General features: G+C 49.7%; 2 protein-coding genes across 4 annotated transcripts in view; one reads left to right on the top strand and one right to left on the bottom strand.

Annotated features, from left to right (window-relative positions):
* Positions 1–17462, top strand: part of SMC1B (structural maintenance of chromosomes 1B) — a 75363-nt gene that overhangs the window by 56171 nt on the left and 1730 nt on the right. For both annotated transcript variants that reach the window (XM_044995270.1, XM_044995280.1), the window contains 2 exons: positions 11090–11241; positions 11487–11556. In XM_044995270.1, the coding sequence (XP_044851205.1) occupies positions 11090–11241; positions 11487–11556 (222 nt within the window). The remainder of the gene's footprint in view (positions 1–11089; positions 11242–11486; positions 11557–17462) is intronic.
* The window catches only part of FAM118A (family with sequence similarity 118 member A), a 46366-nt gene continuing 40135 nt past the window's right edge, over positions 11232–17462 (bottom strand). For both annotated transcript variants that reach the window (XR_006574577.1, XR_006574587.1), the window contains exon 9: positions 11232–13414. The gene's annotated coding sequence lies outside the window, so the exon portion shown is untranslated. The remainder of the gene's footprint in view (positions 13415–17462) is intronic.

Raw genomic sequence — 17462 nt, 5'->3', positions numbered from 1 at the left:
AGTCTTTAGTAAATTATCTTTTGGGAATTGGTGTAATAGAGTTCCCGAGGCAGAGATGTTCTCTGGCCACTACTCAGTTTTGTTTCTGGTACCCAAGAGGTCTGGGGAGGACAGAGAAGTATTGGAGACCAGATTCAGTCTGGAGAATTTTAAGTCCATAGTGGTGGCCATCTGCCAGAGGGATTACCTCACATCAGTAGATTTGAAGGAGACCTATCTGCATATGCGAGTTCACCAGGTGCACAGGAGATTTCTGTAATTCACTCATGGCATGGATAATTTTCAATACAAAGTGCTGCCTTTTGTACTGTTATCTGCACCTCAAGCATTCACTGAAGTCCTCAGTGTTCTGGTTGCTATTCTCAGGCAAATAGGAATACAAATGTACTCTTTCCTAGACAACATTCTAATCAGAATCCTGTCCAAAGAGAGATGCACTCAAGCAACAATCCAAATGTTGCAACAGCATGGATTATAGTAAATTTTTGAAAGAGTCCTCTTCAGCCATCTCAGTGCCTCATTCATCTTGGAGTGTTAATAGACTCAGAGGCCCATAAAATCTTTGTCAGCCAAAATACAGAGCAAGATCAGATCAGCAGTTACCCCTTTGAGGGCGTCCTAGGCACCCTAATGAGTGTTTTAGGGATAATCATGTCATAATGAGTTTTCTAGGAATAGTGCTAGGGGCAAGAATGAATGAGGACATTCCAGAGTTTCCTGCTGTCCCTCCCTGCTGTTTTCTGACTTTTCCATCTCAGAAAGTGAGCATTCTGTCACTCGTATTGAAATCCTGGGATTGATGGATGAGCCCAGATTGATTTCAGGAAAGATGGCCATGGCAGAGCCAGAGAGATCTGTCATAACAATAGATGCCAGTCTGGAAGGATGGGAAGCATTCTCTGAGAAGTTGATGGCTGTAGGGACATGGTTTTTCTTGGAACTAAAGAAGAGCATACATTTTTCTAGAGATGAGGGCAATAAAATATGCTGTTCAACAACTGGCCCCAGCATTACTGAATGGTGGTCTTCTGGTAATGGCGGACAATGTCAGCGATGGCATACATAAACCATTGAGTGGAAGGGGAGAGGACTCAGGTTAAGGGATCTACAAAAGGAACAGTATCATTGCTGCAGTGAGCAAAGGCTCATCTATAGTTTATCAGGGCCTTGCATATCAAGGGCACCAATCCAGCAGTGGGCACCAGAGCTCACTCAGTACACAGGCAGAGAAGGGGCACTGAAATTTGTAAAGCTACAACTTGGTCATCTGCGTAAACATTGACTACATTTTACAAGATAGATATTTATCTTCGGATGGTGCAGCCTTTGACAGGTGGGTCCTGCATGCTGTGGTGATTCCTTTCTCTGTGATATTATTTTGTTCTCTCCCTAGGAATTTTGTCATTGCTGAGACTATCCCACACCGAGGATCTGTGGACCTAGCCCTGAGAGAGAATGGGAAAATTTGTGGCAGCTTACCTGAAAATTTTCCTTTCTTCAAACAGATCTGGCCCTCCCTGAAAAAGGCAGATCTGTTTAACTCATGCTTACAGTTCTCTGCAGTAGTTAAAATTTTCTTGTTGTTTGTAATGTTCTCTTGTTGAATATTTTTTTGCAAGATGAGAGATTTGGGGTTTTTTAGTTTCATAGTCCACAGGAGTTAGCTGTGAAAGCATCTTGAAACTGAGGTGGTCTCCTGAAGGTGGGGACTAGTCCCTCATCAGCTGTCCACCTAGCTTTGTTTCTGCCCCCTGCAGGTACAGACAGACAATGATCAATTGTCAATCTTTGGATCTTTCCTTTCAAAGAAGGGAAAGTTTTCAGGTAAGCAACCATGAATTCTCCCAATTTGAGGAAGTTACTGCTAAAGTAAAATTTGTGAAGAACCTCTGGAAAATATCTGTATTCAGTTCTTTCAAAAGCCTTTTCCATCTCCAAGGAAGTCAGCTAAGCTTGGGGACCTCTAAAATGCCTAAAACAGGGATGTGAGGCAAGTATCTGGTGTTGAGCAGTGAGGAGCTGCTGAAGATAAGACAGTCTGATCCCCTGAGAAGAAGAGAGTTCAGGCAAGAGAAAAATTTTAGACAGAAGCCTAACATTTATGTTCAATAGGAGAATGGAGCAGTGAGAGCCAGAGATTTCATGGTTTCAATATAAAAACTTCTTCGCCCTCTCAGTTCCTTCTTACCATCCGTGGTGGTTGGTTGGAATGCCTTCCCCTTGCCTTGCAAGTGGATAGCATTTTTTCTCTTTGTCTCATCCTTGTTTGCCTTGTACATAGTTTGTTTACAGTAGTTAGTCAGTAAGTAGGTGTTCTTCTTCGAGATGTGTTGCTCCTATGCATTCTAGTTAGGTGTGCGCGCCGTGCGTGCACGGCTCTTCGGAACATTTTTACCCTAGCAACTCCGGCTGGGCGCCCCCTGGAGTGGCGCCGCCATGGCGCTGGATATATACCCCAGCCGGCCCGTCCGCTCCTCAGTTCCTTCTTACCGCCCGTGACGGCCAGTTGGAACAGTGGAGTGCTCCCTTTCCTCCACAGCCCTAGCGTTTCTCTACTCTTGAGTGTACATAGTTGTGAGTGTACATAGTTGTTAGTTTAGTTGAATAAGTTTAGTTAGCTATAGTATAGAATAAGGGAATAAGGGGGGTTTACCCCTCTTCTTCCGCAACCGGTGCGGGCTCATGCCCAAGGCACCGGGATTTAAGCCCTGTGCGACTTGCCAGCGGCACATGCCTGTCAGGGACCCGCACGACTCCTGCCTGCGCTGCCTCGGGGAAACCCACCACCCAGATAAGTGTCCTATCTGCACGGCCTTAAAGCCTAGAACAAGAAAGGAGCGGGACAGTCATTTAAAGCAGCTCCTTATGGAGGCAAGGCTCCAGCCTCCCGCACCGACCCCGGCGGCGCCGAAGTCGTCATCGGCGCGCAGCGCACCGGCGTCCCCGAGCCGCTCCGGTACTGAGGCTCCTCGACCTCTGCAACCGGCACCGGCGACCCGGCACCGTTCCCTCTCCCCAGCGAGGAAACGTAAGCCGGCGAAGACAGCTTCGAAGCCGCATCCTCTGGGACCAATAGCCCAGCCACCACTGACGCCTCCGGTACCGGCTGTGGCGGTGCACAGACCGTGCACGGTACCGTTGACTCCGGCGCCGCAAGGGCCGTTGAGTCCGGTACCACCCTGCTCCCCGGTGCCAACCGCGGTTGAGCTACAGCTCCTGTCCATGCCCGAGACGTTCTCGACGGCGAGAGAGCTCATCGAGCTCACAGAGGCACCGAGCCTCCGGCCCCTGGCACCGCCGGTGTGGGCTGTTAAGTCAGCGGGTAAGCCGGCTATGATGCGGCCTCCTTCCCCTGACGGAGAGGATAGACGGCGCTCCAGGTCTCGGTCTCGATCCCGGTCCCGAAGACGGTCACCGTCACGCCGCTCCAGGTCCCGGTACCGCTCAACATCGCGGTACCGGTCGCACTCCCGGAGACGCTCCCGGTCCCGGTCGCCAGCCCGTCGGCACCGCAGAAGGTCCGATTCCCGGCACCGTGACTCCCGAAGCCGCTCCCGGCGCCACCGGTCGAGATCCCGGTCGAGCTCCCGGCACCGCGGCAGTCGATGGTCCCGCTCTCCATCTCGGGACCGCGACGACCGGCACCGATCCTCGGCACCATACGGGGACAGATTGCCAGCATCGACGGCGCAGTCCGTGAGTGCCTCCGCCCCTCCGTGGCCGTCTCGTCACTCCTCGGTCGCTTCGCGGGCAGACAGCTATGGCCATCTTCAGGCTGCCCCGCAAGGACAAGTCCACGGTGCGCAGCAGTGGGGCTTTTGGGTCCCCTGGGCCCAGTACGAAGCTCAAGGGCTCCCTTGCCCCTGGCGGACGCCAGCCTCCGAACGCAGGGTGCCGGAGGCCACAGTGAGCAGGCCGCCCCCATCACCACCCGGTGGGGCCCAGTCGCCTCCTGGTCCTGCGGAGCATCCGCGCTCCGAGACAGCTGCCCACCCCATAGAGGAACCACCTTCGGAGGCCGTGATCCAAGGTCGGTCCTCGTCATCCTCGCCAGATGAGGCGGTGGCGGGGGCATCTACGGCGGACCCTCCACCTATTGACTTGCGGGCCCACAAAGACCTTCTTCGCCAGATGGCGAAGGCTGTCGACCTCCCCGTGGCAGAGGTCACTGAGGATGATGACCCGGTGACTAATGTAATTGGGGCTGAGGCCCCAGTGCGGGTGGCCTTACCATTCATCCGCACCATTCAAAAGAACGCCACTACCATCTGGCAGTCACCGGCGTCCGTCCCTCCCACCGCTCGCGGTGTAGAAAGGAAGTACTCCGTTCCCCCCACGGGATACGAGTATTTGTATACCCATCCTGCACCAGACTCACTCGTGGTCCAGTCGGTCAACGACAGGGAGAGACATGGCCAGCCAGCTCCAGCGCTGAAATCCAAGGAAGCTAGGCACATGGATCTGTTGGGCTGAAAGGTCTACTCAGCGGGGGGTCGCCAGCTCCAGATCGCCAACCAGATGGCCCTCCTCGCCCGATACACCTTCGACATCATGGTGTCCCTGGCGAAATTCTCGGAGCTGATCCCGACAGCCTCACGCCAGGAATTCTCTGCTCTCCTGGAAGAGGGCAAGAAATCCTCCAGGTCCTCCATCCAGGCTGCTCTGGACTCGGCGGACTCGGGTGCCAGAACCCTGGCCTCAGGAGTGACCATGAGGCGCATCTCCTGGCTGCAGTCCTTCACCCTGCCACCGGAGGTGCAGTACACTTTACAAGACCTCCCCTTCGACACTCAGGGTCTGTTTTCGGAAAAGACGGATTCCAGAATTCAGACCCTCAAGGACAGTCGAATTGCCATTCGCACTCTGGGTATGCACACACCGGCTACCCAGCGAAGGTCATTCCGGCAGCAACCCTATCGGCCCTTTAATCAGCCCAGGTCGCGACCCTATAATAGCCAGCGACCCGGCCTGAATTGCCGTAGACCGTCGGGCAACAGGCGCAACCAGACCCAGGCGCCTTCCAAGGCCCCTCAAGGGCCCAAACAGGCCTTTTGATGGGACGCCCGATGACGGCCCATCAGACTCTGTACCGGATCCTTCCCGATTATTTTACAACCGCCTTTCCCACTTCCTTCTGGCGTGGTCCCAAATAACAACGGACAACTGGGTGCTTCGTACAATCCAGTCTGGTTACCGCCTTCAATTTGTTTCGCCCCCTCCTTCCCACCTGCCTTCCCCGTCCCTCTTCAGGGACCCCTCTCACGAGCAATTCCTCCTACAGGAGGTCGAGACTCTGTTGAGCTTGGGTGCCATAGAGGAGGTGCCTCACGACATGCGGGGCAGGGGATTCTATTCCTGATATTTTCTCATCCCCAAGGCGAAGGGAGGTCTACGTCCTATACTGGACCTCCAGGAGCTCAACAGGTACCTGCTCAAGCTCAAGTTTCGCATGGTCATCCTGGGGACCATCATTCCCTCCCTGGATCCGGGAGACTGGTTTGCCGCCCTCGATATGAAGGACACGTACTTCCATATCGCGATTTACCCTCCCCATCGACGCTACCTGCGGTTCATAGTCAACAACGCGCACTACCAGTTTGCAGTGCTGCCATTCGGCCTGTCCACCGCGCCGAGGGTCTTTACCAAGTGCATGGCAGTGGTTGCCGCAGCCCTCCGCTGTCGTCGCATACACGTATACCCGTATCTCGACGACTGGCTGGTTCGCGGGACATCCCGACAGCTGGTAAAGGACCATATGTCAGAGATACTATCCCTATTTCGGTTCCTCAGCCTTCTCATCAATGCCGAGAAGTCCACCCTAGCTCCATCGCAGCGGGTGGAGTTCATCGGAGCGGTCCTCGACTCCAGTTTGGTCAGGGCCTGCCTCCCTCGATCTCGGCACCAGACGATGGTCTCCATCATCCAGGACCTTCACCTTTCCCACGACAACGGTTCGGTCCTGCCTGCGCCTCCTGGGCCACATGGCGTCCTGTACGTTCGTCACCGCGTACGCGAGGCTCCGCCTTCGCCCTTTTCAATCTTGGCTGGCGTCGGTATACCGCCCGCACCGCGACTCGATAGACATGGTAGTCACCGTCACAAAACCGACACTCGCTTCGCTCAGCTGGTGGCTGAACCCAGAGGTCGTGTGTGCAGGAGTCCCGTTCCGCCCTCCTCGCCCATCCGTCACCCTGACCACGGATGCCTCAGCATTGGGATGGGGGGCTCACCTGGGCGACCTTCACACCCAGGGTCTCTGGTCGCCCCAAGAGCTCGCTCTCCACATCAACGTCCGGGAGCTGCGAGCGATCCATTTGGCGTGTCACACCTTCCGCGCCCGTCTGCAAGGCTGCTGCGTGACAGTCTTCACGGACAACACGACGGCAATGTTCTACGTGAACAAGCAGGGCGGAGCCCGCTCCTCCCTCCTCTGCACGGAAGCGATGCTCCTGTGGGACTTCTGCGTGACCCACTCGATTCACCTGGAAGCGTCATTTCTTCCAGGAGTGCAGAACACGCTGGCCTACCATCTCAGCAGGTCGTTCCTCGCCCACGAGTGGTCCCTTCGTCCAGATGTGGTACACATGATTTTCCAAAGGTGGGGATTTCCCCAGATAGACCTGTTCGCCTCCAAGGAGAACAGGAAGTGCCACCAGTTCTGCTCCTACCAGGATCGCTCTCCGGGCTCCCTGTCGGACGCATTCCTTTACTCATGGACGGATCGCCTCCTCTACGCCTTCCCTCCGTTCCCACTCATACACCGTGTGCTAGTCAAGCTTCGGAGGGACAGGGCCCACCTAATACTCGTCGCTCCGGCCTGGCCGAGGCAGCATTGGTACACCCTGCTGCTCGAGCTCTCCGTTCGGGATCCCATTCCCCTTCCATTATGGCCGGACCTCATCACGCAGGACTTCGGCAGACTCCGCCACCCGGACCTACAGTCCCTCCATCTTACCGCTTGGTACCTGCGTGGCTGACCCACGCAGAGAGGGACTGTTCAGCGGCAGTACAGCAAGTCCTGCTTGAAAGTAGAAAGCCTTCCACTCGCTCCACCTATCTCGCGAAATGGAAGAGCTTTGCGCTTTGGTGCAACCAGCGCAGCCTTAATCCCTTCTTAGTCCCTATTTCTACAATCCTGGACTACCTCTGGTACCTTAAGGAACAAGGGCTCGCGGTCTCCTCCTTGAAGGTGCACCTGGCAGCCGTGTCTGCCTTTCGTCCATCCATAGAAGGTCGATCCATCTTCTCGAACCAGATGGTTTCCCGCTTCCTTAAGGGCCTGGACCGGTTGTACCCGCCGATACGACGTCCTATCCCAGCCTGGAATTTGAACCTGGTTCTGGCCAGGCATATGGGAGCCCCCTTTGAGCCACGTGCTCCCTGCTCTACCTCTCGTGGAAGACGGCTTTCCTCATCGCTATAACGTCGGCAAGACGGGTGTCCGAGCTCCGTGCCCTCACGGTTGGTCCGCTGTATACTGTCTTCCACGCAGACAAGGTGCAGCTTCGACCACACCCGGCCTTCCTCCCTAAGGTGGTGTTGGCCTTCCACCTCAACCAGGAGATCTTCCTTCCGGTCTTCTTACCCGAAGCCGCACGCCTCCCCTCGAGAGTAACAGCTTCATACCCTGGACGTCCGCAGGGCTCTCGCTTTTTATATTGAGCGGACGAAGCCCTTCCGGCGTTCGACCCAGCTGTTCGTAGCGGTTGCCGATCGCATGAAAGGCGAGCCGGTCTCCTCTCAAAGGATTTCCTCCTGGGTGACAGCATGTATCCGGACATGCTACGAGCTTGCTCGCGTGCCTGCATGCCGCCTCACTGCTCACTCGACGAGAGCGCAGGCCTCGTCTGCCACCTTCCTGGCCCATATTCCTATCCAGGACATCTGTAGAGTGGCCACCTGGTCTTCTGTACACACCTTCGCTTCCCACTACGCATTGGTGCAGCAATCTAGAGACGATGCAGCCTTCGGCTCAGCAGTCCTACACTGTGCCACGTCTCATTCCGACCCCACCGCCTAGGTAAGGCTTGGGAATCACCTAACTGGAATGCATAGGAGCAATCACTCGAAGAAGAAAAGACGGTTACTCACCGTAGTAACTGTTGTTCTTCGAGATGTGTTGCTCCTATCCATTCCAGACCCGCCCTCCTTCCCCACTGTCGGAATAGCCAGCAAGAAGGAACTGAGGAGCAGACGGGCCGGCTGGGGTATATATCCAGCGCCATGGCGGTGCCACTCCAGGGGGCGCCCAGCCGGCCCACTGGAGTTGCTAGGGTAAAAATGTTCCGAAGAGCCGTGCACGCGCAGCGCGCACACCTAACTGGAATGGATAGGAGCAACACATCTCGAAGAACAACAGTTACTACAGTGAGTAACGGTCTTTTAAGTAGTGTTTAGTTAGTAAATTAGAGGTCCAGCAGGGTCTTAGCCCCAGGCGGGTCATGCAGGGGTCTCCAAGTTTTAAGCCTTGTTCTGCCTGCAGCAGACCTATGCTCATTAGCAACCCCCATAGCAGCTGCCTTAGGTGCTTGAAGGAGTCGCACGTGAAGGACAAGTGTCATATTTGAAAGAATTTTTGTCCTAGAACTCAAATGGAGCACAACCACCTACATCCCTTCCAGTTGGCTTGGCTGCAAGTCACCTTAGACCGCTGGGTGCTTGGCATTGTATCTCCGGGCTACGCACTACAATTCTTTCCTACCCCACCTGAAGGACAAGGCGGTACAAATTCTGACAGACAACACTGCCATGATGTTTTACATCAGCAAGCAAGGCAGAGCCCAATCATCAGCCCTCTGCCAGCAAGCTCTCCATTTCTGGGACTTGTGTGTGCAGCATCCCATTTATCTTGTGGCTGTGCACCTTCCCAGGCCAGAAATGTGTTAGTGGATGACCTCAGCAGGTCCTTATCTTCTCGGCACAAGTGATCACACTGACCATCTCTGGATGGAGTGATCTTCCAAAGGTGTCCTTCCCACCCTAGGTGGACTTGTTTGTGTCATGACCGAGCAGGAAGTGCCAGGTGTTCTGCTCAACTCAGGGGATTGACATAGGCTCCCTGTCAGATGCCTTTTTGCTCCAGTGGTCAGAGGGCTCTGATATATGCCTTCCCACCAGTGCCCTTAATCCACAGAGTCCTCATGAAGATCAAACAGGACAAGGTGAAGGTAATCCTGAACTGGTTCAGCACGCTGTTGGACCATTTGGCATGCTGTTGGACCTTTCAGTGGCCACCCCGCTGCAGCTGCCTCTCTGGTCAGATCTGCTGTCCCAGAACCACGGCAATCTTCTGCACCCAAACTTGGCAGCGCTGCATCTGATAGCCTGGCTGCTATGTGGCTGAATGCAGAATAGGAGTACTCGGTCCATTATCCAGCAGGTCATGTTGGGTAGCAGAAAGCCCTCCACCAGGGTGGCATACCTGGCCAAATGGAAAAGGTTCTGGGATTTGGACCAGAGTATCCATCCCAAGCAGGCCTTGCTGCAGTCAGTGTTGGACTACCTTCTGCATCTCAAGCTCTAGGGCCTGCTTCTTTCATCGATTAAGGTCCATTTGGCCACTATTTCAGCCTTCCATCCTCCGTTCCCCACATCCAGGACCCCATCCCTCCTTAGGACCTGAATCTCGTGCTGTCACGACTCATGGGTCCCCCCCTTCGAGCTTTTGGTTTCCTAGAAGGCTTCTTTCTTGGTGGCAATAACGTCTGCCCTCAGGGTCTCTGAGATTAGGGTGCTTACCTTGGAGCCACTCTGTATGGTATTCTACAAGGACGAGGTCCAGCTGTGACAGCACCCAGCTTTCTTGCCCAAGGTAGTTTTGCAGTTTCATACAAGCCAGGACATATACTTACCTGTCTTCTTTCCAAAACCTCATAAGTCAGAAGAGGAGTGCAAATTGCACTCTCTGGATGTCAGGAGAGCTATAGCCTTTTACATTGAAAGGACTAAGCCATTCCGTAAGTCGACACAGTTGTTCATTGCAGCAGCAGACAGGATGAAAGGTCTTCCAGTGTCTGCCTAGAGAATTTCATCATGGATCACTGCCTGCATCTGTTTCTGTTATGATCTGGTGAAAGTGCCTCCACTGGTGATTGTAACTGCCCACTTGACTAGGGCACAAGCCTGGGCAGCAGCCTTCCTGGCCCAAGTGCCTATTTAAGATATTGGCAGGGCCGCTACCTAGTCATGCATCCACACATTTACGCACTTATCCAGCAGGCCCAAGACAATGCTGGCTTCAGTAAAGCAGTATTGCAAGCTGCAGGACCATGAACTCCGAGCCCACCTCAGTGGATACCGCTTGTGAATCATCTAGAATGGAATTGACATGAGCAAGCACTCGAAGAAGAAAAAACTGTTACCTACCTTTCGTAACTGTTCTTCTTCAAGGAGTGTTGATCATGTCCATTCCATTACCCATCCTCCTACTCCTCTGTCGGAGTTGTCGGCAAGAAGGAACTGAGACGGCATAGGACCTAATATACCAATGCATGAGCACAGCATTCCAGAGGGCACCACTGCCAACCCTCTGGGTACCACTAAGGCAAAAATGTCCAAAAAATGTGCACATGGGCGTGCACACTCCTAGAACGGAATGGACATAAGCAACACATCTCGAACAAGAGTTACATAGGACAAGTAACCGTTTTTTAACACTTTGCACAGGTGCTATTCGTTTTGTCTATAAATATGAAAATTATTTCATTTATTTTATTGTCCAAGTAAAATGAAATAAACTAAACAGATAGTGAAAAGTAAATTGAAATTTTTTTTTAAAATGTGTGTCTTTAATAATCTGAAGTGATATTGGTAACAAAGATAAGGAACAGTGTTGAAAATATGACCAAGATGTCAGTCTGCCTTAAATGGTGGTTCTTTGATTATGATGTCTGTCATATCCAAAAGGTTTCACAAGATAGATTTTTCTAGAACCACATTTTAGCAATGTCTCTTAAATACAAATACAGTTATTCACTACAAATTGGCCAAAGTGTCACATTTAAACTTTAAAATACAAACAATAGCAACCCTAAGCTAAACATTTCATATGTTTCAGTATTAACTAAATATTGAGGCATGTGTGTTTCAGGCATTTCTCAGCCCCGAGAACCCTGAGGAACCATATCTAGAAGGCATTAGCTATAACTGTGTGGCTCCTGGAAAACGCTTTATGCCAATGGACAACTTGTCAGGAGGTGAAAAATCTGTGGCAGCACTGGCTCTTGTGTTTGCAATACACAGGTAATATGGTGACATAAATTTTACAGTACCATCTTTTTACTAATCTTTGAGCATCAGTGGTGTGGAAACAAATGTAGCATAGTATTTTCAGAAGGCATTTTGAACATGTTATGTCCAAAAGTGTGTTTTATGTTCCTATTCTGTTCTTGACATTACTATTTCTTGGTCAACATTTTATGGGACAATCTAAAACCCAAAAATATTAGTTTATCTATATAAAAGTAATTGACTCTTTTATTTTTAAGTTTCCGCCCTGCCCCTTTCTTTGTTTTGGATGAAGTGGATGCTGCACTGGATAACACAAACATTGGCAAAGTAAGTTATTCCTTCTGTTATCTAAAATTAATTTACAGATAATCTAATGACATAGTGGTATCCTTTTGCAGAAGGATGGTTGTTTAATTTAGGGAGGCTGGGGCAAAGAGAGAAGTTCAGTTATTCTCTACTGGCATAAATCAAAACAGACTGCATGAGGGACAAATTTAAGAATTTGAGTGATGGTTCCTGTGTGTATTCCATACATGGGTACACGTGAACTGTGGGACTGTCTGGAAACTTTTAGTAAGCAGTGCCCATTGATCCACACATGCACACAGGTATATTAGAGTTAAGGTTGTTGTCATGGAGTGCTCCACTCACCACTGGTCTGGCGCCGCCTCCTTGTTCTTGGATTAGCTCGAGGCTGACAGCCTCATCCATGGCTTGCATGACATCGCTCTGTCTCTGGTCTGCAGCTCTTTTTCCTCCAAAACCCTCAGTGTCTCCTTTGTGACTCAGCCCTCTGGCTAGGTCACTCAGTGAGTCTCCTTCTGGGGTAAAAGGTCCAGCAGGGCCTATTTGCAGCCCTGTCTTTGGGCTCAGTTCTCACAGTCCTTAAACAGTCCAACAGGGCCTATCCCAGCACCCTGGTTGGTCTCTCTCTCTCTCTGCAGCCCTCCCTGGGCTTGCTCTGGCATCTGTCCCTTTAGTCCTGACCCCAGCTTTCCAGCTGGGTCAATCTCAGTTCAGCCCCCTTCTGAAGTAATATAATTTCCAATATAGCCCCTTACTTGGGCCTGTTTAAACTCCCTTCTGCTAGGGCACTGTCACTTTCCCAGTGGCTGTTATGGGGGACCCACACCTGCCCACTACTCCAGGTCCTGACCCAGGGACGCTACAAATAGCAGCCCCATGCTGCTTCCTTTAGCCCTGTTGCTATTCCCTGGGCCACGTCCCACATGTCTGGCTTCCTCCCTCTCTGGGTTTGCCAGCCTGCCAACTCCTTCCACTCGGGGAGTGAATACAGCCTGTCTGTAGTCCTTTTTAGCTGCCCCTCCATTGCCAGCTACCTACTTATACAAACTCTGCCTCTTCCTGCCCAGCTGAGCCTGCTTTCACTCATTCCTTACTCCCCCGCTCCACCTCCAGGTGCACCCTTGTGGAATTAATTAACCTGTCTAGCCGACTTAACCCCTTTCATTCTTCTGTGGTGTGGACACCTCATCACCATTGTATTGCATTAAAAAAGAAATTCCAAATACTTTTTTTCTTTAATCTACCCTTAACTCTACCAGGGGTCTGAGATGTGTAGTATGAAATATAATATTATGTTGAATATAAAACCACAACTGTAATTTTAATGTTATACAAATAATTACTTGAAGATCTTAATGGAAGTGTATGACATGAGATTAATCTGTGAATTGATGACATCATGATCTGTTCAGCAAGCCTCCAGTTTAGGGTCTCTAACCATCAGGCCCTACTTGGCAGATAGTTTCAACCTGTGGGACTCCATTGACAAGTTCAAAGAGAGCCTATCACAGGATTGGGCGGAGAAGTTCGCTACTCTAATAGACGAAGGCAAGGTGGTAGCCAGGGGTGTCCTCCAGATGGCCTGGGATGCTATGGACTTGGCATCCAGGGTGGTCATCTCTGCAATAGCCATGAGGCATAGCTCCTGGTTACAGACCACCGGGCTGTCCCAGGAGATCCAGTCCACCCTCCAGGACCTCCCTTTCAAGGGAACAGGGCTTGTCTCGGAGTTAACTGATGCTAGGCTCGACAGTCTTAAAGAAGCCCAGGCCACCCTCCGCTCCTTGGGTCTACATATTCCTCAGCAGGCTAAAAAGCCATTTTGCCCCCTACTACGTCTGCAGTCATTGAGGTCTTGCAGTTCCCTTGGATCTGGCGCCTACAAAAAGAAGGGCAAAGATGGGTTTTAAGCGATGCCACCAGTTGTCATCGTCAGCCTGCCCAGCCTTGTTCTTCTAGGGACCAAGGCATCCAAAAGCAGTCATTTTGAGGATGTGCCCGAGGACGATGCCCCAGTCATTGCATTGGATCCGTTCCCCGTCCCCCTCCGTCCTTTTCAGTCGGCCTGGTCCCATATCACCTTGGACTGCTGGGTGCTCAATACTGTCTCATCGGGCTATACCCTGCCGTTTGTAGCCAATCAACCCTTCCCTCCCCCTTCCCCATCCCTCTTCATGGATCCTTCTCATGAGCAACTCTTCATTCAGGAAGTCGAAAACCTCCTGCACCTAGGGGCATGGAAGGAAGAGGATTTTACTCCTGCTTGGGCTTTGGCTTCTGGCCCCAGCAAATCTAAGCCAGCCCTCGTGACCCCATTAAAATTGGGTTGTGACCCACTTCAGGTCCTGACCCACAATTTGAGAGCCACTGTGACTAGTGCAAACAGCTGCTGCTGCTGCAGCTTCTCTAGGCAGAGCCGTTCTGCAGTCTGTCATAGGACTCCAGGCATACACCTCCTTTTAAAGTGACACTGCTTGTGAATCAGCTGAAGTGCTTTATACTTAGGGACAATCACTCAAAGAAAGGGGTTACTCACCTTGTAGTCACTTGAGTTCTTCAAGATGTGTTGTCCCTATGCGTAGTACACTACCCACCCTCCTTCCCTGCTGCCTGGTTTCCCCCTACTGGGAATTGGTGGTAGAGAAGGAACAATGATGGCAACAGCCCCCTTTGTCCATTCAGTGTGGAACATGAGAGCCGGAGAGCATGCGCAAACCACACAGACATTGCTAGGGAAAAATCTCTGATCCTGAGGCCTGGTCTACACTGTGTGTATGTGGCGGGGGGGTGTCGATGTAAGATACTTCAACTTCAGCTAAGGTATTCCCGCAGCTGAAGTTGCGTATCTTATTCCAACTTACCTCCCGTCCTCACCGTGCAGGATCGACATCTGCGGCTCCCCGTGTCGACTCTGGTACCGCCGCTCGCTCCAGTGGAGTTCTGGAGTCGACGGGAGCGCATTCGGGGATCGATATATCGCGTCTCATCTAGACGCGATATATTGATCTCCGAAAAATCAATTGCTACCCGCCGATACGGCGGGTAGTCTGGACGTACCCTGAGTATTTGGAGCGCATGCACAACCTGAAGTGCACTACACATAGGGACAACATATCTTGAAGAACTCAAGTGACTACAAGATGTAGCCTTATTAATTTCTGGCTTCATATATTGATTGGTTTTATATTAGATCACAGTGACCTGGGTGAAGAGTTCAGCCTCCTAAATGACTACAGTATCAGGATTAGCAGGGTGAGATTCATCATTAGGAATATCATTAGCCTTGGAGACTCTAGGAACACATGGGAAACAATGACCACAACTGATGTACTTACAAATTCTCAATCCTTCTATTAAAATCTTAGTAACCCGTTATCAAAAACTATAACAGGAAAGAAAGGGATAACATAGCATGTCTAGTCCTAATACTGGTATCACTTACATTTCCTGGTAGGGATGGTGAAGTGTGAACCATTATTCTCTTCGTCGTAATCACCAGTGATTGTCATCCTGGCATCTCCTTCCCCCAAGGCACTAAGGCTAGGATACAGCCTTTATAATGTGTTATGCTGATGCCCACTGTTCCATGTATAATGGTTTCAGCCCCTTTTCCTTATGTGGGTTTCCACACCCCACTAATATCAGGGTGTCTTGTTTTTCATAAGTTAACACCTTAGTTCTCTTTATTCTCATTAACATCTATGTCCATGAGTTACCATAGCAACTTGAAGTTATTAAAGAATCCCCTGAAATGTTACTCTCTGGCATCTTGCGATATTAACTGGCACATTGCAGCATATTTTCCAGTCTGTTGCTGCATAGTTTCTAGAATGTCAGCACTTAACTCATCTTTTTACTGTAATCTTACTTAACTGGTATAGGGTTATCTTTCAATTAACTAGTCATGCCAACCTGTTTCAGACCTGAGACCTTGTGTGGCTAAGCTAAATACAAGCCTGGGCCTGTAGCCTGTGTTTTACAACATTAATTAATATTTATATTTCACCTCTATATCCTAAATATACCTAAGATCTTTTGTTCTTGGCTACAAAGATGAGTTACCCTTTCATATTCTATGAAGGTTTGCAGTTAGATACAAAATATTTACAAATACAAATCTCAAAAGAAGCAAACATTATTTTAGGCATTTGAGACAAAAATGTTTTTCAGAGAAGAGGAGTTAGAAGTAATGGATATCTTCTGTAAAACACATCCCAACCATAAATGTTCTCCTCTTGAAGAATAAAGACTTCAGCTTGTTTACAAAAGAAATCTGTGTCAATAAGGATATTTTTAGAATTCTTTGAGTTTAAAATGAAAAAGGAGGGGTAAATAGATCTACTTTATTACTTTGTTTATAGCTATAACACCACATCCTAAGCATCACTCCTCTTTGGAATATCCTGAATAGAAAACATTCTCTTACACAACCACATCTCTTTCTAAAATTTTACAAAGTTTGTTTTCTTGTGATAAAGATCATGTCTATACCAGAGCAGTGCCCTGTTCTTTGAGAAAATGCTCGTTGGTTGTTTGCCTTTCGATCAAATAGGTTGTATATCTAGGAACTATCATTTGTAGTACATTTTACAGCTTTCAATTAAATATTATCAAATATTCTTTGCAGAGCAGCAGTCACAATAACACTTCTATACGTTTTGAAAATGTAGCATAAAAGAAAATAATGTAGAATATTACAGCAAAACAGAAGTTAAACTGCATTCCAGTCAGTGTAAACTTACTGGGAGATAAATATGGAATTATGGCTAATGAAGTGTCATCCTCTTTGACACTTGGTGTCTGTCACTGCTTTGCAAAAAGCAGACTTCCTAGGAATTTCTTTAATAATAGGGCCCTACAACGTTCACTGCCATGAAAAACATGTCACGGACCATACAATCTGGTCCCCACCCCCCCGGGAAATGTGGTCTTTTGTGTGCTTTTACCCTATGCTATACAGATTTCATGGGGGGAGACTGGCATTTCTCAAATTGGGGGTTCTGACCCAAAAGGAAGTTGCAGGGGGATCACAAAGTTATTTTTAGGGGGAGTTGCAGTATTGCCACCCTTAAGTCTGCACTGCCTTCAGAGCTGGGCAGCTGGAGAGCAGCAGCTGTTGGCCAAGCACCTAGTTCTGAAGCCAGTGCCCCACTAGCAGCAGTGCAGAAGAAAGGGTGGCAATACCATACCATGCCATACTTCTGCATTGCTGCTGGCAGCGGCTCTGCCTTCAGAGCTGGGATCCTGGCCAGCAGCCAGTGCTTTCCAGTTGCCTAGTTCTGAAGGCAGCGTTGCCACCAGCAGTAGCACAGAAGTAAGGGTAGCAGTACTGCAACTCCTCGTACAATAACCTTGTGACCGTCCCACAACTCCTTTTTGCATCAGGTCCCCTACAATTACAACACCATGAAATTTCAGATTTAAATAGCTGAAATCATGAAATTTGCGATTTTAAAAAATCCTATGACCATGAAATTGCCCAAAGTGGACAGTGAATTTGGTAGTGTAATAATTTCATACAATAAGGTAAGCAACCAAAAAACCCATCAGAACCTAAGCGTGTGAGCTATCATTCTCTAAGCAAGTGTATGAAAATAATTCTCTCAAAATTCAATAAGAGTAAAGTTAAGATTGTAATTATGTAAAATAATTTATTAATAACTATTTTTATATCAATATTGAGGTCTACTCCAACTTTTCTCATTGCTTCAGTTTCCTCAGCTGTAAATGGTGATCTTACCTGCCATGGGAAAGACCTGAGACACCTTCAAATGAAGGGACCTTTATATATTTGCCAGTGTTTTGAGTTTGTTACAGAAAATAATGTTGTTTGGAAATAGAAAAAATATGCTTAATAAATACTGCATGTACTTTTTTGCATATGAAAAGGGGTGTGTGTGTGTGTGTGTGTGTGTGTGTGTGTATGT

Source organism: Mauremys mutica, chromosome 1 (assembly GCF_020497125.1).
Source record: "Mauremys mutica isolate MM-2020 ecotype Southern chromosome 1, ASM2049712v1, whole genome shotgun sequence".
In the NCBI taxonomy this organism is placed as follows: domain Eukaryota; kingdom Metazoa; phylum Chordata; order Testudines; family Geoemydidae; genus Mauremys; species Mauremys mutica.
Note: the sequence above shows the minus strand (reverse complement) of the source record. Positions and strands in the feature narration are given on the sequence as shown.